This window comes from Oratosquilla oratoria, chromosome 2 (assembly GCF_046742065.1).
Source record: "Oratosquilla oratoria isolate Oo_2021 chromosome 2, ASM4674206v1, whole genome shotgun sequence".
Taxonomy (NCBI): domain Eukaryota; kingdom Metazoa; phylum Arthropoda; class Malacostraca; order Stomatopoda; family Squillidae; genus Oratosquilla; species Oratosquilla oratoria.
Genome location: NC_134778.1, coordinates 88,717,337 through 88,739,836, shown reverse-complemented (window position 1 = coordinate 88,739,836; position 22,500 = coordinate 88,717,337). Strand labels below are relative to the sequence as shown.

Here is a 22,500-nt window from a genome sequence, read left to right as displayed (position 1 = left end):
TCGAGCTTCCTCTTGAAGAAATTTTGGATTATTGTCTACCTACTCCGCCTTCCAAGTTCCCCCTGACTATCTTACGTAGCACACAAACAACAGCAGGTAGTACACTTTGAACTTCAAACACATCTTTTCTTCTTTATTTTTCGCGTTCACTGCCTTACAGCTCCCCCAACCCCAGGGAGCGCTCAGGTGAGGCCAGAGGCACTGTCACCTTTGCCCTTTATGCACGAGAAACCATCGCAAGTGGTGGGCATTGGGAATCGACCAGGTGCTTCCGTCATCACGAGGCGGGCAACGGATGCTGAGCGCACCAGTGTGACCTCCTGCCTCACAGGCTTTATTCTGATTAACGCCTGGCCGAATCATGTACCTAAATGGTGGATCCCAGCCGAAGGAGGAAGAAGGAGAAGGAGGAGGAAGAGGAAGATCTAGTAGTCTGTTGCGGTTTGTCTTTTCACCTTGTGTACTTCCCTCCTTCGTGTGAGGAAGACGAGAAAGGGGAGGAGCAAGAGGAGAATCGGGAAGAGGAATAGGAGGGAGGGAGGGAGGGTGAGAGGGAGGAGGTGGTGGGGAAGAGGAAGGAGTAAGTGGATGAAGAGGAAGAAGAAGAGGAGGAGGAAGAGGAGGAAGACGGTTCCTGGACACCAAACAAATTCATCAACATATAGACTTGTCAGACTTGTTCCATATTTGTCTTTTACTCCTAAAACATATCGCGAGAACAGCAATCAGAATAGCAACCTGTCGCGCAGACTGCCGGAGTAGGCGCGGCGATGTCTCACTCAACGAATCGTGTTCGCGGAGTTCCCACGGGCGGCGGAACCTTGGCGCCTCCTGACTACGGGCTCTCTCTGCCTAAACTTGGCGGAAAGAAAACACCTCATCAAACAACCAACCGTAGCTGGAGTAATAACAATCTCATCTAAACATACACATCGGCGCCAATACGTGAATAAACAGACAAACAAATACAAATTGAAATCCGAGAATTAAATACATTTATTCTCCAACATTAACAAAGGAGGTGGCAGCCGCCAGATTCAAGAAAACGAGATATGTGCCTCTTCCCTTCTTCCACCGCGCGCGCGCACGGGGCCGCCCTCCTCCCTTTCTCTCTCCCTCTTCCTCAATGCATCATTCTTCCTCACGTTCTGTGACGTCCCCCCTCCCTCCCTCACCGACTCTCTCTCTCTCCCGCGCAGCTCTCCGTCCTGTCCTTGGCCATAAAATGTTGGAACAAAGAGCAATTTGCTCAACCAATTAAATCCGCGCTAAAGCATGCACACACACGCACACTTATGCATGCGCTCGCATATGCATAAGTAACACACGTGCAGGCACACTGAAGTATTGGTGGTCACTGATGCACGCACACACACACACACATACACACACACACAAGCCTGTGTAAACATATTTAATCACAGCTATAAATACATAGAGAATAAAAAGCTATCCAAACACATTCATACATATCTCACACGCCCACTCCAAATCTTATGATGTCATATCACGTAGCACTGGCCAATAAGTTGCCACACTGTACAAACAAAACATCGACATGACGTCACCGACATGACGTTACATCGCACGAGACTTGACAAGAGGGGAAGACCAACGAATAAATACGCAAACAAAGCATGTGGACGAAGGGCAGAGAAACAGTTACTTTAATGAAGGAAACTACATGCAGGCAAGGAGAAAAGGAAAATAACAAAGGGGGACGGTGAACGTAAAAGAAGGAATGCAAAAGTGAGGCACTGAACTTGGGGCCGGGAAAGAGCAAAGAATATGGTAACAAGGGATCACGACCGGGTGGAGCAGGGGCAGCAGAAGAGAAAGACGCAAAGGAGTTGGAGGGGGAGCTGTCGAAGGAGGGGAAGCTGGAGGAACTGGCGTTGGAGGACGAGGAGGACCTCGATGTGTAGGAGGGAGAGGTTAGAGACGTAGAGCGAGTTGGTAATGGAGGGGCTGCTGGGGGGAAGAGGAAGAGGAAGAAAATGTGGGAGAAGGAAGACATGATAATAAGAGGATGAGTAGAGGCAGGAGGATGGAACAAAAGAGGAGGAGGAGGAGGAGGAAGAGGAGAAGGAGGAAGAAAAGGAGGAAGGTGGACCAAGAATGAAGATTAAGTAGCAGGAGATGAGGAGACGGAGATGGAGAAGGAGGAGGGGAGGAGGAGAAAAACAAGCGCGATTCACCGGCGTGGACTGCGGGGGACCGCAAAGAAAGGACCAGGTGCGGGCGGGCGAGGACAGGTGGGGAGGAGGGGGTGGTGGAGGAGTAGGAGAAGGAGGAGGGTGGGAGAGGAGGATAACGGGGTGGGCGAAGAGGACGAGTAGGAGCATGAGGAAGAGAAGGACGAGGAGGAGAGTGAGTAGGAGACGAGGAGAAGTAGAAAGGAAACGAAGGGGAGGAGGGGGAGAAGAAAGAGTAGATGGGAGAAGAGAGAGTGTGAGCAGGTAGGCTGTGAGGACGACCTGGGAAAATGGAATGAAGGTATCGGGAGGGGAGGAAGGAGGAAGACGAAGAGGAGGAGGGCAAAGGAGGGAGGGAAGGAGGGAGGGAGGGAGGGAGGGATGGAAGGAAGGAAGGAAGGAAGGAAGGAAGGAAGGAGGGATGGAATAAGCCCAAATAACAAGAATGAGGTCTCACGAAGAGGAGAAGAGAGGAGAGGAGGTGAGGGAAGGAAGTGAGAAGTGAAGAATTTTTTTAAACAGGAAATTTAATCAAATTGATGAAAAGGTGACAAAAATGTTTGAGTATGAGGAGAAAGGTTCAAACATGGAGATAATGGCAGCGATCCAATGAAAAAGAAAACGAGAAATAATTCGTAAACAAATGTCCGAAAACGAGGACGAAGAAGGCAATGATGGTGAGGGCAAGGACGAGGAGGAGACGGAAGGAGACCGAAGATAAGAATGAGGAGGAGGACAAAGAAAAGGAGAACGTGACTGAGGACGAGGGAGACGAGGAAATCAAGTCAGAGGACTATAAGAAGAAGGCCGAGGAGGCAGCAGCGGGGGGTAATGACGGCTTGGGTATTCCAGGTTTCTTTGGTTGGGTAGGTAAAGGTGGGCCCAGCCCAGGGCCCGTGGCCGGGGGCTACACACTTTAGAAGAGCGGAGTGGGAAGCCTATTATGTATTCCTGCGGCCCAAGTTTCTACTTCCCTCTCCCATTCACCCGCCTCTTCTTCTTCCTCATTAATCATTTCCTTCCATCTCCTCTTCCTTTGAAACGCCTCTTCCTTTCCAGTAATACATCTTTTTTTACCATTTGAACCGCTTTTCCTTCCAGAGCCATATGTCATTTTCATGAAGCTGAAGATCTTGATTTTTTTTTTTTTTTCATTTTGGAGAGCCATTCTTCGATGCGAAAATTCGGTTTCCTCATCCGACTCGACCAACTCCTTGTCTCCCCTTCCCATTTCCGTTGCTCTTTTTTAACTTTCGTCTTCCCTCTCCTCTCTTTAGAAGCCGCTCGGCTGTACTCCAGTTCGCTTCACGGCATCGTCTCTTGCCTACTTCCTCTCCAACATCTCAGGTTACCTGTACATGCGTACGTGCATATTGTTCACACACTTATAATCATGTATACCACATGTGTGTGTGTGTGTGTGTGTGTGTGTGTGTGTGTGTGTGTGTGTGTGTGTGTGTGTGTGCAAACCCGTGTAAACACGAGCGCATATATTCATACATTTCACCTATTTTCTATGATGCAAGTATGTGTACACATGCACGCATGCATGACCAACAAGCAACAGAACCTGCAGGCCAGTAGTAGGATGCACATACAGCATGTTTGTTCTGTGGCTGCCAAGACTTTGGCTGCAAATCGTTCAGTGGGACTTACGGCTGGACCACATGAAAAGAGAGATAGGGAGAAAAAATACACAAGCCGACAACGAAGGCGAAAATAGGAAGCGACGACCAGCGACGAGGATCTGCTGCGAGCGTGCTGAAGTAGTCACAAAATACGACCCCCCACACCTCCCCTCACCCCCTCCCCCTTGCCCACGCACGCTCTTCAAACGCGCACAAACGCATACATGTAGACACACGGTCGCTTGGGATAATAACAAGTGCGACAAAGACGCGAACGCGCGCGCGCACGCGCTTTCACACAGCTGTGTGCTCCAATATTACACCATTTCGTAATATCTTTGTTCCTTCAAATATCTTTGAGCTACTTGTTTTAGACAGTACTCATCTAATGGCTGGCTATACAGCCAACTGCCTTTGGTGTGCACCACAAACTAGGTATCCAGCACGCACCTACACGCGCGCGTAAACACACACGCACACACACAAACGAGCGTGCAGAGTCTTTTCCCATGAAGGAAGTCCCTAACCATTAGCGGCGATTCCGCCGGCCCCTATGGATGATTCCCATTTCGACAAATTACATGTAGCCAAACTGCACTTTGCCAAATTCTTCTAAGGTAACCTTGGCAAAATTACTTTAGTTTACATAAAGTAGTTTGGCGAAGTAAAAATATTGCCAAAGATTTGGCGAAATTAACCTGACCAAACTAAATTGAGCGAAATAGGAATGCTTCCTAAGGACCAAACAAAAACTGAGCTTTTGGTTAAGAAACAAGTAGAAGTGCACACACACACACACACATATATATATATATATATATATATATATATGTATATATATATATATATATATATATATATATATATATATAAAGACGGGTGGGGGTGGCTACCAGGCCATGAGGATAAACTTTCCTTCCACTTTTCTTGTCACAGCCTCCCCTTCAGAATCTCCACTCCACCCACAATTCTTTTCAGCCGTAAAGTTAATTCTTTTCAGCCATGGAGACGCCAACCTGCATGCACACACACACACACACACACACACACACACACACACACACTGGAGAGAGAAATATACCGTTCACAACACACAAATACATCACATCTGACCAATCTGTCTCCATCGAATTTCCACTCCCATTCCCCAACCGACACCTATTTTTTTCTGCGCCGTTACCTTCACTCCAGTTATTTTCTTCTATTTTTTCCTTCACTCCATCTTTTTTAACACTCCACTTACTTCCTTTTATTTTTTTCCTTCCTTCCTTCCTTCCAACCCACGCCAATTTTTACTTTGCTCACTTTAATTCTGTCTCACTCTACATGCATCCTTCCTTATCCTGCTCCTTTTGTCCATTTGTTTGAGGGACCCTTAACTCCCCCACCCCACCACCAGGTAATCCCGCCCAGAAAACTCCTACTCCCTCCCTCCCTCCCTCCCAGCCTGCCTGCCTGCCTTTCTCGTGGTAAACACCGACCCATCCGTCCCCGCTCCCCCCTCCCCCCCTTCCTTCCTCCTGTCACCACCTCCTACTCCTGCTTCAAGCTACACTTGACTTACCACCACGAGCACACGAGTGTGTCGGTACAACAAGGACGTCGCTGAGCCCCATGGCGTGTGACGTCATGTCGCATAACATTTGAAAATAGAATTCGATGCGACAATACTCAACTGTCCAAATTCTGAATTATATTTTTTGCATGGCCTGAGCGAAAAGCAAAGGGAATTACGCCAAAAGCAAATTGTATCAAAATAAATTGGGCAATTTCGTGCCAAAATACACCCATACGTAAACAAACTAACTGAATATATACAACTGCGCAAACCCATATCATCCAGGAGTAAAGTCAGCACAAATCTGGCCGCGCTATACTTACACAAAAATACCAAAACACCAAAACTATAATCGACAAAAACACCAAAATGCAGGCAGGGATAATATGCCTGGCTTTACCAAAACGTCATGGCAACCTGCATCCTACACAACATCACGGTCTATAGTGTTCCACAACACAGGAAGAAGTGGAGGAGGAGGAGGAGGAGGAGGAGGAGGAGGAAACGGCCCCGACACGAAGCCACTCGGCACAAACGCTGCTACAACCCATGGTACCGTTACGACACGGCGCGGGACCAACCCTCTCCTTCCCTACCCCTACGACCATCCTCCACCTCGCCTGAAGCACGCACGCACGTACGCACGCACACACACACACACACACACACACACACACACACACACACACACACACACACACACACACACACACACACACCATACACACCTCATCCGCCTTCGTTCTTTCTGTCTTGGCCTTCCCGCCATTTCTTTCTTTTCGCGGGAAAGACTCGCGTTAGTCTCCGGACAGACCCAGCGACCCCGTTAGGGGGCATATTCTATGTCTTACGCACAAGAGTGATAGTTCCCTAGTTTTGAGTAGCCGGTTAAGAGTTCCTAACGGTCCCTGGTTCTGTTCTGTCACAGGACCGTATCTACTCTTTTCTCTGTTCATAAACCACTATGAGCTTGTCGACGGATTCTGGCCTCAACAAGTGTAAAATACTCATGGCATGGGAATGAAAGCACGCACATATGCGCATTCACAAACACGACAGCTGTATCGCGATGATATGTTATTTTGGTGTTTGAGAGACGTGACTCATACATAAACCCTTGAGTAGGTACAAGTAGAGGTGGAGAGACAAATCACCACGTGAATATTAATATACATGTGCGTCCGTGTGCGATGATTGGTTTCTGTGCATCGTTCACGAGTAATGAGTCCCATGTGCCAACATAAAGATAAAATAACGAGCTAATCCGATCAAGCCGTCGTCCAGACTGCCGCTCTGTGACTGACTGCCCCACCCCACGAACCTTGTTCTCTACAGACTTGAGAGATTCAGCAAAAAAAAAAAAAAAAAAAAAAAAAAAAAAAAAAAAAAAAAAAAAAAAAAAAAAAAGTTCCACCTGCACGCGCGTGCAGGTGCGTGTGCATGCGTTGGCTGGACCCTGCACCCTATCATGGTCACGGTTTGTGAAAGGTGTGCTGTTTTTGTCGTGCCTCGCGTAACGGGAATACACACTAATACTCGTAGCGAAGTTATGATGATGGCGTTCGTGAGCCAAGAGGGCAACATGTCGGTTTAGCACAAGGTAATACGCATCTTTACACGGTTAAATCTAACTGGTTCGAGGGGATGGCCAACCCACCCCTCCCCCCGCATCCCCTCAAAGGGGGTCATAGGGTATACTTTCTTTTTTTCTTTATTATCATCAACCTCCCACGCAACATCGTGACAACGCCCCATACCACTCCCGAACCAGGACCCGCACTACTCCCCTCCAAAAAAGTTGGCTGCAAGAGCCCATCATTCCACTCCAATCCACCATCACTGCTGTTTTCACCTTTCCTCCAGGCTTTTCATCTTTTCATACTTCATATATATTTTCGTCGTAAAAAACAAAATAGAAAGGAGAGGGTGAGAGGAACAGAGAGCGAGATATCAAATTAATCAATAAATCCTGCTTTCCTTTATGAAGGTTCCTTCCTTCCCTTGCTTGTCCTGTGCATCATCATCATCAACTTTTCCATCACTTGCTTTCCTTCCTTCCGTTCTTAATCCTTCCCCTTCCATTCCTTTACGTTCCCTTACTGCCTTCCCTCGACCTGTTTCTCGCTTTCTGGAGCTGTCTATCTCTGCCTCCCCGCGAGCAGCCGCTCTTCAAAGGTTTCCCTCTGGCTAAAGCGTAACGACTTCAATCTCTCGAGCTCAAGGTGGGGGTCGAGGAACTGAGAGTAAGTGTTCTATTTTCTTAAATAAGTCTTCCAGATCTTTTTCTATTGGGAATATTTCGAATTGGGAGATCTCTAATACCCGGAAGCGAAAAACTGTTCCGAAACCGAAAAACTCGCGGACAGTGAAAAACGCAGTTTCTCATATTATGCCACTGTTTTTTTTTTTTTTCCAAGGCGCTATCTTTCCGAATACTGGAGGTTTCCGACTTTTTTTTTTTGGAGATGATCAACACAGAAAGAACTGGTTTTACAAATACCTTACTACAGACAGCACAAACTCCTTCCGTTCGCTGAAGAGAACAAAAAGTCTAGCATTGACCACAATCGGTCCGTCAGCCGAGTACCTGACAATAGCTCATTTGAATTATAACTGTAATGGTGCATGGCGGTGATGGTAGTGATGATGGTGATAATGGCGACCGAGTTGGTGGTGTCAGTCCGGAGAAACAAATTTTTGGACCTGGCGGGCAAGGACAAGGTGGGTGGGTGTGGTGACAGTAGATGACGGAAGTGGTGGGAGAGGGGGCTGGGGGGGGGTGAGTGATTCATGGCTTTGGCCAAGTATGTCGCTGGTGGAAGGGGAGAGGAGGGGAATACGTATGACGGTGGTGGTGGTAATCCCCGCAAAGGTGGCGATTGGGAGTGATAAGTGAGTTGTGATGTGGGAGAAAAAGACAACTTTGAGGATGCGTGTGATGGCCAAACCTCATGAAAGGAATCCTATGGCGACAAGATTACGGTCGCTGTAAAACTCTGATGCTGTCTGGGTTACAGTGTCACATGTAACAAGAGTAACACTGACATGGTCTGATAATGACGGAGGCCGCATTTGATGTGATCACTCGCGGAGGGTAGGAGGTTTTCTTGGTGCAAGAATGGAGGGAATGGAACAGGACACCGTCTTTCGCAGTGAGGTATGGTATGACACCGGTGGAAGTATTTTGATGGTGTCAAGTTCTGAGGTTTCGGTGGCAGAGGTCGGACAGCTGTTGGTGGGAGATGGTGAGGTGAGGTGGAGGATGGTGTTGATGGAATTGGGGTGTTGGCGAAGGTGGTGTTGCTGGTTGTTTGGTGTGGAAATGGTGCTCGGGTGAAGCTGGGATCGACTCGTTTGTTGATGTGACTGCGAACGTGATATCATGTCACGTCACGGAAGTCACTGAGATGTGGCGCCCGCCCCCCCCACCCCGCACACCAACTGTGGGCATCGCTCGTCCCAACGGTGTGTCACATCTATGCATAGTGGCCTTCCCTGCGGTATGTACAGCATAATGCCGTGTGCAACATTCCTATTACGTGATTTTTACAATAAATGATCAAATAAAAACAAGGGATATATATATATATATATATATATATATATATATATATATATATATATATATATATATATATGATTGCCTGAAGAATTGTCACCCCAGACTTCGTCAGGGTGACAATTCTTCAGGTGGGCTATCCTGGGGTGACGATTTTTCATTTTTATAAGCTGATGACAATAAGCAACCTCTAGTTAAGTTAGGTTTGGTTACATACTTATCCTCTATTCACTGTAATGACAATTCTTCAGAGGGGCTATCCTGGGGGTGACGATTTTTCGGGTGAAAGTTCTGGGGGTGACAATTCACCAGGCGATCTCTCTCTCTCTCTCTCTCACACACACACACACACACACACACACACACACACACACACACACACACACACACACACACACACACACAGTTCTGACATCACGGCGTGTCATGTTCAAGAGGTCGCACAGTGTATAGCGAAGCCGTATAAGCTGCTGCGATAGCCCAGCTGGGATGCGGCCGCTCTTAATCCCTTTCACTACGCGCGGGAGCGGGGTGGGGTGGTCGGACCTCCCCTCCTCTTGGCCTTAATAAAACTACCTGACGGCAACCAGAACAAATGATGCAGAAAGTGCTGTCAGTACCAAGCGAACGAGCAAAGAAAGGAGTCATCGCCTTCAAGATGGCGACGCAGATTGTTGACGTGTTGTACTGAGATGGAGGAAGCCCGTTTCCGTATTAAAGGCTTTACTATTGTTGTTGCTGATGGTGGTGGTGGTTAGCTCACAATGTCAGTGTTGAAGGACTGAGTGGCTTTTAGCGACTATATGCGAAGCTAGCGCATCTGCGAGAATCAATTAATCAGAGATGAACATAATACAACCTCCACTTTATGGACGAGCCTGAAACCCCATTTTGAGCAGCAGCAGCAGCCAGGTTCCCAAACAAGCATTCCACTACCCCCTTCCACCTCCACCCTGCCCCCCAGGGACACAACGACCCACCATGCTGCTCCGCCTTCTCCAGCTCCTGCGTAGACACAGACTGAAACTCGAAAAACTTTCAGAGAATCCCATCCGATGACGAGCCACGCTCCAAGATGTCGCCGTGAAATCCAGCTCCACTTCGCCGCCACATTTCTAGGCCGTGGAACAATCCAGAGTATTTCCTGGTTGTTTCTCAGGCGACACATGGCATTCCGCACATATCCCACATTTCACGGTCTCCCTTGCTCTGCCGTGTCTGTCCTTGAAGGCGACCATGATGATGATGATGATGATGATGATGATGATGATGATGACGCAGAGGGCTTTTCCAGTGACATGATAACAACAATATAAGGTATACGCACTTTTTCCCCCTCACCAATCAGGGAAGAACCTCGACTGAAATATTTCCGTTTTCCACTTCAGCTGCAACACCACTCTCCTTCTGTTTTACGCCAACCCGAAAACCGGCGTTGCCTCTGTCATGACTTTTTTTTTTACGTCATGATACCTTTAGGAGTCTATCTGACGTCTACGTGATTCTGCGACCGACGCTCACGAGCCCCAGCCCCAGTCACGTGAACATGACCGACGGCACGACGGACCTCCTCGGCTGCCTGCTTGGACCAAGACCTTAATCTGTCCGTAGCCCCTCCATCACATATACACATATACACACGCACACTAACGCATGTAGAAAAAAACGCACTCACGCACACTAACGCATATAAAAAACGCACACGTACACTTGCGCACAACTCACGTCAAAGTACTTGGTGGGGCAACATCATACCCCTCTACCCATAAATAAAAATCGTTGTCGTTATGGACTAGTTCCGGCGCTTCTATCCTTACAGGCAATCTCGCTGCTATTGTACGTTTCGAAAAACGAATAAATAAGTAACCATAATAATCGTAATGAAATTCCAAGTCTCCCAAACCACAAAGACTCGGAGACTGCAAGAAATGTATCCTTCGCCTGCAAGGTTACGCCATGGAACGCAGTCGTGTTCAGCCCAAGTGCTGACCTTCATGGCTGGCATGCTCTCTGCTGGGAACCTCTCAAATTCGGAAACCTCCAGTATTCAGAACGAATGTATCTTTCGAAATTATACAAGATAGTGATTCTGTTATCAGGAACCTCCCAGATATCGAAACTTTTTGGTTCCACACACTGGAGACTTCTAAATTCTGGAACTTCCTTATGGGAGAAAAAGAAAAAATCCACAACGCGCGAGAAAAATAAGAATAAAAATGAAAACTCACCTGAGTCTGACGATGGAGGGCGGGCGGGTGCGGGGCTGAAGATGTGGAGGTAATCTTTGCCCAGACTCCTGCGGAAGTGCTCGTCGATCTCCGGATCCACGGGGCCAGCTGCGGAACAAAGGAAGACGTCCACCATTAGTGTGCAATCATTACTCTTCATTATTACAATCATATTAATAATAATAATAAAAAAAAACACAGGGGACGTCCAACAAAGGCGACGGCTCCGGCTGCAGGTAACTGCCTCCTCAATCCGCGCTTTTAACAGCTTGACAAACACTCGGAGTGTGACCAGTCAGAAACGTTCACTCAGCACGACAGCTTTTTTATCTTGCGAAACATCAAGATTAACAATCAAGAAAGGGGGGGGGGTGGAGGAATGGGCAACTCTAAAGAATTATTCTTTTCGCAAAACCAGCGAACTTTAAAAGAGAAAAGAGACCATTCATGACCATTAAGGGAGAAAACGGTTGCCAGGCTTGTGTGAAAGTGGTCCCGGCCGCTTTGGATCGCAGTCGCAGGCGACGTGACGTCATCTCGGCCGTCACGACGCGCTCACTACGGCCAGCGTGCGTGAACCCGGCGCTCTCGTAATGGCCCGTTTAACGTAGCGAGCCGCACGTGAGGTGATTTGATAAAATACGGTTCGCACCAACGGCCACCAAAGGGCAGAGTCAGGCGGCGTCAGTGACGTCATGTCACCTCAAGAGATTGTGAAAACGATGTTTAGCTCACATAATGACAAATCACAATCGAAACATCAAATTACTAATAAACTGTGAACTATACTTTGACATGAAAGAGGAATTTTCGATTAAGAATATAAATTTGAATACTGCATTTTATCTCCGTCCTAAATAATAATAATATTATTATTATTATAATAATAATAATAATAATAATATTGCAATAATAATAATAATAATAATGCAATAATAATAATAATAATAATAATAATAATAATAATACATACATATACCAAGGCTTTTTCCTCCTTACAAGGGAGGTAGCCAAAAAGGAAAAGGCATAAAATCATTCCCACCCATCCCATCCCTGAATACATTCCACACCCCTCCACCCTCTCTCTAATCTTAGCACCTCCTGTAATAATAATAATAATAATAATAATAATAATAATAATGAAAATTATTTATGATGATTTTTTGCATACCACAAGAATGATAATTCTACACCCAAAGGCTCCTACCCTGAGCCACAGTATGAAGTTTGGTGTATTTCTCAACCGTAAACATAATTCAGTGTCTTGTGACAGCCACAGCCACCCGCACAAGTTCAAACCAACGCACGTGCGCAGTCGCAGTGGAACGCGTGTGGATATATCCGAAAACGTGACAGCATAAAAATGTATCAATACACATACTCAAAAGTAACACGACAATTCTTTGTTATCATACGGAAGTGTCCGCTCGCACAAGTGATATTATTCAAGATATTCACACACACACACACACACACACACACACACACATGCACAAAGCCAAAGCTCGGAATTTCTCGACAGTCGTCCGGATATGAACATTTTCAGTTTTCCTGGTGCGTCACGAAGATTTTAGTCCCACCACCGGAGCGGTTTCGTCTACGAGCTGCGACGCCGCCGCCGGCGGCACAATTAACAACTTCCTTTCAACGTCCACAGTTCCCTTTCCGCTGCACCTGCTCCTACAATCGGAATGTCCTGTATAGTAAAAAGAGAGACAGAGGGAGACACACACACAGAGAGAGAGAGAGAGAGAGAGAGAGAGAGAGAGAGAGAGAGAGAGAGAGAGAGAGAGAGAGAGAGAAGGGTAGAAAAATTAGACACGGCCTATACCAGCGTTCGAATTTGTATCTTTTCTCAACCTCCTCCACGTTCGATGACTGCCCGGGCAAGTGGCAGTCACTAGTCATATCACGGACTTGGCGTTCGCGGAAGGTGGACACGGCCAGCGTGACCTCGGCACCAAGCTGTCGGGAGCTTTTTTTTTTCCCAGCTGACGTATCTGACACATAAATAAATATATAAATATACAACAAAATGGCAAACGGGGAGCGAGGGGAAATTGTTCAATGTTAATAAAAGAACATAAAATAAACACATGGACGCACACGCACGCGCACACACACACACACACAAAGGCTGAGCGGCTACTTCGGTCATCAACGCTTACTTCATGAGGGAATTTTGATGGGGTGGTGGGCACATTTTCCAAACGTGTGTCAGTCTCGGCCTTTCTATTCACGGGTTGACATGTACGCAGGCACGGGTTGCATGTGCACATATGCACGCATCTACATAACACACATAAACACAAAATTATGTGCTTGCATTCTCTCTCTCGCACACACAAACATGGAAAAGTAATTTGTGGCACCTTAATGGATCAACAACAAACTATGACATCACTCGTAAACCCCAAACAGAAGCTCACAAGAAACCCTTTGGTCTCCTCTATGAGGCGGCAGTGAAACCTGCTAAACCTCAGTTTCGAAACAACAAGAACAACAAGCCCCCTCCCTTCCCTGCAATCCCCTCTGGTTGGATGGATGGATGGATGGATGGGGGGCACCGGGGACAGCCCCTGAAAGCCGCCCCCCCTCCCACCTTGGCTCTCCCCCACCCCCTTTCCTAGGAAACCCAAGCAACCCCAAACACCAAGGGGGGGGGGTGTCGTCGCCCCTAAATCCCTTCGATTCGATGACACATTTCTCAGAATCTGTTCTGACTAACGTCGCCAGGTGATTCTATTTACTTTGGAGGAGGAGGAGGAGGAAGAGGAGGAAGAGGAGGAAGAGGAGGAAGAGGAGGAGGAGGAGGAGGAGGAGGAAGAGAAGGAGGAGGAGGAGGAAGAGGAGGAGGAGGAGGAGGAGGAGTAGGGCCATACAATGAAAGTGTTCAATAGGTTCCTATGCTGGCTTGGAGGGAGAGGGCTGACCAACAGCAAGAATGAAATCGAAAGACGACGTTCATAGCTTCCCACGACCGTGAGGAGAACATCCCTCGAATCCCAACTTGGGAAAGCGGGAAGGAAAGGGGGAAATACGAATCTTGGGTGAATTGTTTATGACTAGCACACAGTGATTGATTCCCCACCCCCTCTCCCACACACACATCTCGACCGCCTCCTCCTCTTCTAGACATCCCAAACTCTCCCTTCTTCTTCTTCTCTCTTTCACTCACTTTTCTTCCCTTTCTCCAACACCCCCTTCTCCTCTCTCCCACCACCTCCCGCCCTCCCCACCAAAATACTTTCCCCTCCTCCTTCCTCGTTTCACTTTCCCCTCTCCTCCTAGACTCTACCTTACTCTCCTCCCTTTCCAACATTCCCGCCCTCTTACAAAAACTCTCTTTCCTCCTCCCTCTTCCCTTAACTCCCAACTCCCGCATTCACCAATCTCCCTCCTCCAACACTCCTCCTCACCCCCCTCTCCCACTCCGCCTCCTTCCCGAGCCTTTCGACTGGCATTCCTCTCTCCTTCCCGCTTCGGAACCAGAATCCCGCATCAGCTCTTCTTGTTACAAGAAGAGGAGCGTACGCCAGGAGACGCCTCACTGCGACTGAAGCCTGTAGTAAATAATGATAATAAGAAAATAAAAATTATTGCAACGGCAGCAGCATGACACCGCTGCCTCCAGCTCCTCCCTAGCGGGTGGCACCGTTTCTCTTGTCGCTGCCGGACAGACTATTCTATTCATCTTCACGGTTTCCAAGACTTGCATCCCCACGGGAAAAAAAAAAAAAATAGAAAAAAAGGAGACCATGACTCCATCTTAACCACCCCTCACTTCCATAAGCAAGACACCCAGCGGGTAGTATGCAGCTAACGCAGCCCACTCTATTCCCTTCCAATGACACTACCACCACCAACTGGCAGTAAATCCTATCCTCTATGCTGTCCATGGGCAGGTGAGGCCTCTAAGCTTGTTATGCATCCAAAGTATGCTGGGCTGGGTAGCATGACGTACCTCGGAGTAGTATGCTGCGGCCGTGTGTAGCGTCTGTGGGTGGTATGCGGTATGCAGGAGATCTGGCAGTGTCCCAAGCGTCAGAGAAGCATGGCATATTTCTCTGCATACCATCATACCACTACCATGTTCTGCCCTATCTCGCCCATGAATTCACCCCACCCACCCTTACGCCGTCATGCCAGAAGAAATAAGTAAGAATAAGCAAAGTCCCCGCCATGGCTTCTATCCCTTCTGAGACGATGCCTACGTAACGCAGTGCCTGTCGTAACAAAGCCCAAGCCCCCACCCACGCCCACCCGATCCTGTGGAGTGCCACCTCCTAGGGGGAGGGGGGGGTCTAACGAGATTAAGGGAAAGGCAAGTGCAGCGCAGTACTTTGATGAAACATTCTCAGCATAGTTACTCGGCCCCTTGCCACTACCGGTGCCCCACCAGAAAGATCTCACGGCGCCACACTAAAAAGATGTCCCGGCGCCCTACCAAAAAGATATCCTGGCGCCTCACCAGAAAGAATCTCCCAGTGCCACACCAGAGCGATCTCTCGGCGCCACCCACCGACCTACTGTGCCACTCTACAACCTAAATATATCGTCGCGCATTTACGAACGCGTCCACGCCTTTTTCATTCGCACCTACTTAACCTATCATTACTATTCAAGGTTTGTAATTTGTCGTGGCTGCCACCAGGCGACTCCATTCAGCCGAGGGTTCCCTGTCTTATCGACTTATCCTTTCACTGCTAGTCATGATACACACACACACACACACACACACACACACACACACACACACATATATATATATATATATATATATATATATATATACGTACCTCTGGCTAACGTCAGGCGATTTGATTAAACCAAGTGAAACTAAACTCCTCCTCACCCCTGGCGTCGCCCTGCACTGCAGCAAAAGTCTAGTCATTTCAACGAGTCTCCCACCCCCGGGTGACACCCGTCAGACTATTTCATTCGTCTCTGTGGCACATTCCGACGCCTTCACCTCCCCATCCCCCCTCTGTAACGACGGGGTTAAGAGACAATGTTCCTGGTTTCGAGAGAAACTAAGAGACGCACTATAGCTAACACGAGCTGTTAGCTACGGACAAGCAGTCGCACGAGCCACACAAGCCTCCAGCTTCCGAGCAGCCTTTCAAACCCGAGGACAAAACAGCCAACAAGAGGACCGCGAGTGTGGTCCCAAGCCATGGATGCTAATGGTATTGAAACGGGTGCTGTGGTGAAGGATTCCCACCTTCCCCTGCCGGTGACGTATTTAATGACCCTCCACCCCGCGCCCGGCGTTTAGTTAATTCTACTTCACCCAGAATCTCACGCTGCAAGCCGCGAGACGTGTAATAAACCCTTCTGTACTAAATGAGGCCTGATCACGCTGAATAAATTCGCTGATGATTTCTTTATTGATATTTCTCCTAATAGACTAAGAACGACATCTTCTGTAAAAGGAGGTGAAGGAGGGGAAGAGGAGAGGAGGAGGAGGAGGAGGAGGAGGAGGAGGAGTAGGACGAGGAGGAGGAGGGGGTGGTCGTGGTCTGTCGAAGGAAGGACGCGTGGTGCGAGCTCAGGACCAGCGAGAGAAGACCAACCTGGCGGGGGTGAATACGATCTGGGCGACAAGTAGGTAAACAATTATTTCGATGCTCCGGACTTTGCACTGGACATGAAAAACATAAGTTTGGAGACTGCAAGAGACCATAAGGCCTACACTAGGCAGTTCCATGTCCCTTACTACCTGTCATCCCTATCCATACAATCTTCTCTTCAAAGAGCCAGTTGTTTCAGCGCTCAGTACATGGTTACTGGGTTTCCATTCATTAACCACTCCGTTGATTAACCAGTTCTTGCACATTTACTGAGTCGATGAAAGAACGAAAGGGTTCGTAGATTTGTAACCAAGACCATTTCGTTTTACCAACGAGCTTATAACTTTTAAAACCTAAATGGACACAAAACGTCCAGTGTTTGATATTTTTTCATTTATTTATTTATTTATTTATTTATTTTTTCTAAGGAGCGCCACTCAAACACGTGGGGTTCGGAGCCCCAGAAAAAAAAAACCTCCTCAAGAACTCAATAAATAACCGATCAAGAAAGGAAGCTAGACCCTTTTCCCAGTCCCATGCGGCGTTTCCTATACATCAACCTCTATAAAAGGTGGGGGGGGGGGACGGGGGGAGGACACCTTAGATCCAGTAAAAAAAAAAAAAAAAAAAAAAAAAAAAAAAAAAAAAATGAGGAATGCAGCTCCCCAGCTGCCTCGCAAAGACGCCACCACGCAGGCTGCAAAAACTTGCAAATGGCTCAGAACCCCCAACCCCCCCTTCCTCAGTGTCATTCGGATTTTTACCAAAGGCTCTCAAAGAGGAGAGAGGGGCGGGGCTAATAAGAAATTTTTGTGTTTGCGCCTGTGGGCCTCCGACACGAGGTACTAGGGCATCTCCTCCTACGTAAAAACGCCAGCCGCTTACTCGCTCGCTCGCTGTCTGTGGCCGTGGCTGTGGTTGTGGCCTCCTCTGGCTTCGGCCGAGACGGGAGGGAGGGAGGGAGGAAACTCGGGGAGGTCGTTTGCAAATGAATCTGTGGAATGCGAGCCACACGTGTGTTCGTGTGTATGTGTTCGAACGTCGACGTGTGTGTGTGTGTATATGTGTTTACCTACTTGCATTTACCTAACTAGTATACATGAAAGGAACAAAGTTCGTGAGGTTCTGCCTTACTCTTCACATGTGCCCGCGCGTCTGTGTGTGTGTGTGTGTGTGTCGCATCTATGTGCGACTGTGTGGATGTCTTTGCGCGCGTGTGTATGGGCGCGGTATTTATGCAAGCGCAAGTCCCTTTGGGGCCGTGCTACCTAGGTAGGAAGGAACGCTCCTCCTAACAGGTGTTTCCTCGATACTTACGGAGTACTGTTCATTATATGCTACCGCCGCTGCACTCGCCGTCCATTGGCTTGCGCGCTTTTCTCTAACCTTTCGGAAGTTCTTATCTGCGTTCGAGAGAACGGTGAAGGCTACGAGGGCGAGAGAAAAGGGAGAGGGAGAGAGAAAGGAATAAATTCTAATTTAAAGCCCAAAGAAGAGGAAAAAAAAAAGAGCCTGAAGGGAAATGAGAAATTCCAACACGAGCAGGAAAAAGGGAGACACTGGAAAAGGAGGTAAAGGGGAGAGAATAAGAGAGGAAGCTGGAAGAGGTTAATCCAGGGCGACCGACCGACCGCGAAAGGAATACAAAACATTCCTCCGTTCCTTCCTTCCTGTCTATCTTGACTTTCCGTGTCCGTGGAGGATCGTAAGCATGCACGCACGCACACACACACACAAACACACACACACATAAATATGGATCCATGCACGGTGCGTGTACACACAGTACGTGCGTGTGCGTAAACACACACACACACACACAAATGCACACTTGCGAATGAAGTTCTAGATACCGAAAAAGCACTATATGTTCTTAAATATAAAACACTATCGTGAATAGTTTTCCACATGTATATCACACACATATACATACACACACACAGGCACATATAAGCGGAAGTTGACACACACACACACACCTCACATGTAAGCGGAGGCTGGTGTACACACACACACACACACACACGCATGGGGATTTCCACCCGTGGTCCGTATGAACGCCAAGAATGACGCAAAAAATCTGTTTCGTAAACCTGGCGGGAGAGCCCCAACTCCACAACATCTCTTCCTTCTCGTCCTCCTCCTCCTCCACAAGAGTTCCATGTTTTGAGACTCGCTTTCGCTAAACACCCAAGCAGTGTACTATGACGTCTGCCTTTCTTTTTAAGCGGGCTTGCGTGTTTCCTGAGGTGTATCACCCTGGACCCTCCTGGTGTGTTTGTTTGATCCGACCCCATTGCCACGTGACTCCGCTCTTTGTCCCTGCCATAATGACAGGTGGCACTTTTCCTTTTACTCTGCTCACTGTCAGACGATCCTATGCATGTGACCCACTCGGTAGAGCTAGAGCTAAACACAAACAAGCACGCAAGAACGAATACACGAACACAGAACGTACGTTTTATAAGAGTGTGGGTGGAGGAAGAACAAGCGAAGATGGGCTGAAAATCCCTCATTGCTTATACGTTTCAGTCTTCTTCAGTTAGCTGTCTACAAACAGCTCCAACCTTACAATTATACACTCAGAGTTGGAAACACGGAGAGGTCATTCCGCTGGCTGTCTGGGGATTCCCGTTCCCGTAACAGGTGCATGCGTCCCAATTGTATTTAGTGTCAATTTACTTGCTACCTTCGATAAACATTCGAAACCTTCTCTATCATTGGTATTTTCAAACGTGTTCACGTAGGCAGCTTCAACCGTGTTTTCTCATGTCTCTTTTCAATCTCGTAAGCAGGCAGGCAGGCATGCAGGCATGGGGGAACGAACGAGACACGTGCACGCGCGTGCTTCTCGCCGTCGACCACCCTCAACCACCGCCTCCTCTTATACACTCGAAGTCGGAAAAACTGTTGAAACTGCCTACATGAACACGTTTGAAAATACCATTGACAGAGAAGGTTTCGTATGTTTATCGAAGGTAGCAAGCAAACTGACACTAAATACAATTGGGAAGCATGTACCTGGTACAGGAATGAGAATCCCCAGACAGCCAGCGGGATGACCACTCCAAGTTTCCAACTTTGAGTGTATAATTGCCGGTCGAAACGTATTAAAAGAATTCCAACCCATCTTCGCTTGTTTTTCCTCCACCCACACTCTCATCTGTCAAATTCATTCATTCAATACGTTTATAAACAGAAGAACATAAAAAGATAGATTCTGCCAGCAATAACTGAAGAGGTTGCTCCATGCGAGTCCCCTGACGGTAGCCACAAAAATCGACTAAGGTCATAAAAGGTAGAGAACGAGTTATGCGATGCTCGCTGCAGCAGGGAGCTGCCGGCACCCCATCAACCACAACAGCAACTTGTTGACAAAACGGCGTTGTCGTCGTCTTCATCGTAGATCTCATGTCGCAATTTTGTGTGTGTGTGTGTGTGTGTGTGTGTGTGTGTGTGTGTGTGTGTGTGTGTGTGTGTGTGTGTGTGTGTGTGTAAAGAGGCCGACCTCTCGCACCTTTGTTTACCTAAAGAGCGATACACGCACACACACAAATTACACGCACACCCACTCACATATACTCCCACAACTGTACTCACACCCTCATGTACGTAAACGCGTACATTTCTCCATTTCTCTTTCTTCTTCCTGCGATGAGGCTTCGTACAAGAACGTGTTGCTCTTCGCCAGGAGGCGAATAAATCACGATGTTTGTGAGTTGTCAGATCAAACCGCGGTCATGCCAACCTTTCACTTCCTCTCTCCCTGTCCGTCTCTCAGGCTGTCTAGCTGCTGGCGGCTGGCTGCCAGACCACCGACCTCTCACATACTTTCCTCGCTAGCGGGTTATTACTTCGACGTGAGTGGGCTTCCCTCTCTCTATGTGTGTGTGTAGTATGTGTAGTATGTGTCTTAACCTTGTCGTATTTGCCCAATTGTCCCGTCTCTTTGTTTCAATCAGTGGACAACGCAAGACCGATAAAAGGACCAGGCAGATACACAAGTGAAAAAGGAGTGTGCCAGCATCACCAACAACTGTGCTGCCTGAGACACGTTATTCTGCAACATATTGCCAGAAGTGGTAAAGACCCCTATATATATATATATATATATATATATATATATATATATATATATATATATATATATATATATATATATATATATATATATATAACACGCATTCGCCCAAGAGTGTCTTGCGTGATTTGATCCTTTTTTGGCGTCATCGGTCGTTTGGTGGTTTGTACTCCAACCTTCGTTGTGCTTTTCGGGGCTGCCGTCGTCGGGCGGCTCCCTCGGAAACCAACACAGAGAGGGAGAGGGGGGTGTTAGATCAAACTTAATAAGCAATCCTTTGGCACCTGTATTCTACTATACTAGGTTTATTCTAGCCGTCGCCGGGTGATGGTACTGCGAGTTTTGTCGCCGATAACCAGCGCTTCTTTGGCGCGGACGAGGTAAAAGATTCAAGGAGGAGGAGGAGGTGGAGGAGGAGGAGGAGGAGGGAGAGCAGGGCAGCAGCATGACGGGGGGACAACAGAACCCAAAAGATGATCAGTATTCTTTGAAAGGAAAGAATGTTGCGTAACTCGGGTCTGTCTGGGGAAGGGGGGGGGTGGCCACTAAAGACCTTAAAGTATCGATGGCATAAAACATGTAGTGTCGGTACAACCACTCCCACCCCCCGCCGTCACGTGCGGGGGCCGGCGATCCCATTCTTCCACGTGTGAAACCAATACGCAGGGACCCCGCACAGCTGAACAGAATCGCCTGGAGATGGTCTGAGTAAAGATGCATGGTACGGAAGGGGTCAAAATCACTGCCCGCTGCCCCTGGGCAAAGAAGCGAAAAGTTTAACACCCTGACAAGGGAGAAGGAGAAGAAAAGGAAAAGGAAGAAGAAAACTGACGAAACAGTTTCCTCCATACAGAAGAGTCATTTCTTTTGATGGGGATGGGGGGCGGGGTATTTCTTTATAACCCACATGAGGACGAACAGCATCCCCACCGGGGAGTACGTTCCTAGTCTGAACACGCCATTTGAAATGCATCCACCCAACTTACGGGAGGTGGCATCTGAATTACTCTATTCTTCCTTTGTATCCCCCGACAATAAATAGTTGGAGATTTGGTGGTGTTGGGATGGGGAGGGTGGAAGGTGACCTAGACAAAAGCGGCTCTGCGAGGGACACAATGCAGCGGACCCGGGTCTCAGGACGGAAATTTTCTCGAAGTTCTGGATGTTTGACGGTCGTCGTAGTCGTCCCGAGAAAGGAACTGGCTTCAGACCAGACGCTGGGTGTCGTTCGAGGTTCGTCGCCTTGTTTTCATTCAGTCCAGTGACTTCGAGCGTTTAGCATACCTAAAGACGACATGGTCTTCCCATCGTGTGATGCCTGTGGACAAAACACGGGAATTCTTGGTTCTGTGCAAACTCATGACAAAGTTCGACACTCTGTCTCTCTTTCTCTTGCTAAGTCATTTTACAACCACAATACCCCGTGACCTCGATCAGAGGCCCAGACGGCACCCAAAGAAAGACAAGGAGGACTGCAGTACGCCAAATGAAGGCGTGGGCGGAAAACAGGGGAACTCTTGGTTTTGCGCGCAAAACTCAAGAGGGCAGGAAGAGCGCAATCCCGCGTTTAACGACCCCTCTCTCCCTCTCCCTCTCTCTAACCAAAAAGAACTTGTGATCATCGCCTATCAAACTTCCCCCTCCTGAGCGTGTGTTGATGCACGCGTGTGCTGGTGTA

General features: G+C 48.0%; 1 protein-coding gene across 2 annotated transcripts in view; it reads right to left on the bottom strand.

The window, feature by feature from the left end:
• The window catches only part of LOC143041009 (uncharacterized), a 224,323-nt gene that overhangs the window by 13,147 nt on the left and 188,676 nt on the right, over positions 1–22,500 (bottom strand). For both annotated transcript variants that reach the window (XM_076212551.1, XM_076212560.1), the window contains exon 4: positions 11,169–11,276. In XM_076212551.1, the coding sequence (XP_076068666.1) occupies positions 11,169–11,276 (108 nt within the window). The remainder of the gene's footprint in view (positions 1–11,168; positions 11,277–22,500) is intronic.